This window comes from Marmota marmota, unplaced genomic scaffold (assembly GCF_001458135.2).
Source record: "Marmota marmota marmota unplaced genomic scaffold, marMar, whole genome shotgun sequence".
Lineage (NCBI taxonomy): Eukaryota > Metazoa > Chordata > Mammalia > Rodentia > Sciuridae > Marmota > Marmota marmota.
In genome coordinates, this window is record NW_026000026.1 from 15,606,839 (window position 1) to 15,609,840 (window position 3,002).

The window sequence follows — 3,002 nt, forward strand, 5'->3', positions numbered from 1 at the left end:
CCCTTTATCTACTGAGCTACATCCTAAACTAAACTTTTTTTTCCCCCCAGTGCCAGGGATCAAACCCAGGACCTCACACATGCCAGGCAAGCATTCTACCACCACTGAGCCACATCCCTAACCTTCAACATCTTATTATATGTATATAATAAGAAAACTTTGTTTTTGATTTTTAGGACAACTTAATATGGTAATTGGCAATTTTTTGAAAGATGTTTTAATAATAATTCATTTACTTTTGAATATATACTCAAAATATACATATATATTTTGAGGGGAGGGATACTAGGGATTGAACCCAGAGGTACTTTACCACTGAGCTACACGCCCAGTTCTTTTTACTTTTTATTTATTTTTTTTTAAGGCAGGGTCTCCTAAGTTGGTTAGAGGATCAAACTTGTGATCCTTGTGCCTCAGCCTCCTTAACCACTGGGATTATAGGCATGCCCCACTTTGCCCAATCTTTTGAACAATCTTTAAATTGAGTTCTTTACACCTAACCAATCTATCTTTCATAAGAAAATCAAGACTTTTCAGTTTCACCAGTAGACAAACATTACTTAGAAGCAAAAATAATGCACACAAGATTCAACTCACTTCTGAATCTTCCAATTACACCGAAGTCTTTTCTGCATGGATTTATAGCCATTGTTGGTGGTAAACACCTCCTTTTTGTATGCATTGAAAAGAATGGTGCTCCGAACCTCCTTATCCATGGTTACCTTATGGGAAAAAGATATCAGAAAAACAATAAACAATATTACAAAGAAAGACCCCAAAAGAAATAAATAGTTGCCTTTCAGCTCTCTCTCACCCTTTCTCCTCTCTCTCTCTCTCTTTTGCTTTTTGGGTTTTTTTTTTTTGGCAGTGTTGGGGATTGAACCCAGGGCCTCACACATGCTAGACAAGTGCTCCAACAGTAAGCTACATCCCTAGCCTTTCATTTTTAATTTATCAAAGAAAGGTTTACAACTTCAACCTATCTAGGACACTCTTACAATCTCAAAAGTTGAGAGTGAAATATAGAATTACAGCTACAGAAACCAAAGGCCAAACCAAACCCAGCTTATTCCTGGCTTTTGCTTCCATGTTCTTACCCTGGCCCTCCAACAAGCCTACTTCCATCACTTTGCCCACCATGACCCTGCTCTTGTGGGCCTGAGACCACATTTCCAAATTGTTTTGTCACTGCTAACTGCTACTAGGGTGGAATATAGCCTTCTAAATATCTCTCCCTCTCTCTCTCTCCATATATACATATATTTTTTTAACAATTTTATTTTACTAAATAGGATCTGATCATACACACTATTGTCCAACACAATTTTTCCAATTAACTTTGTATATTTGACATCCTTCCATGTCAATACATATAGACGTATCACATTCTGCTAAATAGCTATACAAATTCCATTTTGTGGATGTACCACAATTTTTTTATGAATTATATGCTGATTGGTATCTGTCATTTTTTCCAAAAATTTTGCTAGTAAAATACTAAAGATACCCTTTGTTTATTTTTTAATGTTTGGAATCACACAGGGCCTTGTGCCTGCTAGGCAAGTACTCTACCATTGAGCTAAACCCCCAGCCCTAAAAACATAATTTTTGAACAAGATGTTTTTATAACTCTGTACATTTGTAGAATAAATTCCTGTTTTTTGAATGGCTAAGTCAACATACAAATTGCCCTCCAAAAAACTGTAATCATTTGTACTTCCATTAACACTAATACATTTTTGTTTTCAGACAAATCCTTTCTATTTCCAGTTTTTGTCAACTTTGCTGATAAAATACAGCATTCCCTTATCCTTCATGGTTTTTCTTTCTCAGGTTTTGGCTACCAGAGGTCAACTGTGATCTGAAAACATGAAATGAAAAATTCCAATTTGTAAGTTTTAAATTGTGAGCCACTGAGAGTGGCATGATGAAATATCACACTCTCTCTCTCTGTTCTGCCCTGGATGTGAATCATCCCTTAGTCCAGTGTACCCATGCTTTACACACTACCCAGCTGTTGGGTCAATTAGAAGCTGCTTCAGGTATCAGACTGATTGTCTTGATACTGCAGTGCTTGTGTTCAAGTTACCTTTATGTACTAATGACACATATTTCTGCTTTTGCCACTGGTTATTTTCTGGCAAAGAACAAAAACCTAGGAAAAGGCATTAAACTTCTTTTGTCATTTTATGGTTTTTAAAGGGAAAGTGCAATGAAAGCTACAATTTCAGTTAACGGCTTATTGTGGTTGCATCCCTGGAGAGGGCAGCAGACCTGAGGGGCTGACCTATTAAAATGACTCAGAAATGAGCTTCCTTGAGGATGGGAAAGGACTTTAACACAACAATAATAACATTAAAACAATATCTCCCCAACTATTCTCTAGCCTTCTTTTCAATAATCTTACTAGTCCAATCAGGACTTTCCCAGAAGAGTGATGAAGAGACCAAGGGTGGCAGCAATGAAAAGAGACCTACACCATACGTCTGCTCATCCAACGCTTTCACACTCAACAGGACGATTAAAAACCCGCGCAGTCCGAGGCGATGGAGATTCGAGCCCAGTCCGAGATCCAGGACCCGGCCTATTTACGCGCGCTCGGTTCCTTTACCCCGGCCAACCTCCGATTTTCCTGAAGGCTGGCCCAGGAGCCTCGTGGGCAGTCTGGCTAGGCCGCCGTTAGCCCCTAAGCCGCCCCATCGCCCGAGCCGACCCCTTCCAGTCGGAGTCCTTCCTACCTGAGGCCCAGTGACCACCATCTTCACCTGACGTCGCCCAACATCCCGCGGACAGGTATCCAAGGCCGCCTAGCAACTGCGAAGGCGCTCCCGCGCGCGAGAAGGCGTGTCCCGGACGTGGAACTCCGCGTGGAGCGCAGCGACGTGATGACGACAGAACGGCAGCTGCGCGTTTGCCGCGGGCCTCAGGCGCGGGCGGGACTAATGTGGGATTATACCATTACTATGGGAGGAGGGGTAAATACAAACCCAACGAGGATTAAC

At 41.2% G+C, this 3,002-nt stretch overlaps 1 protein-coding gene across 3 annotated transcripts in view; it reads right to left on the reverse strand.

Annotated features, from left to right (window-relative positions):
- Positions 1 to 2,908, reverse strand: part of Ift52 (intraflagellar transport 52) — a 39,109-nt gene extending 36,201 nt beyond the window's left edge. Inside the window, exons 1-2 of one of the 3 annotated variants that reach the window (XR_007350433.1) lie at positions 2,739 to 2,893; positions 598 to 722 (exon numbers count right to left, since the gene is read on the reverse strand). Coding sequence is in view for 1 of the 3 variants with exons in the window: in XM_015480536.2 (XP_015336022.1) it covers positions 598 to 722; positions 2,739 to 2,759 (146 nt within the window). In the remaining 2 variants the exon portion in view is untranslated. Of the gene's footprint in view, positions 1 to 597; positions 723 to 2,738 lie in introns of those variants that run through there. The other 2 variants (XM_015480536.2, XM_048810916.1) reach the window with 2 other exon arrangements.
- Positions 2,909 to 3,002: the final 94 nt, after the last annotated feature.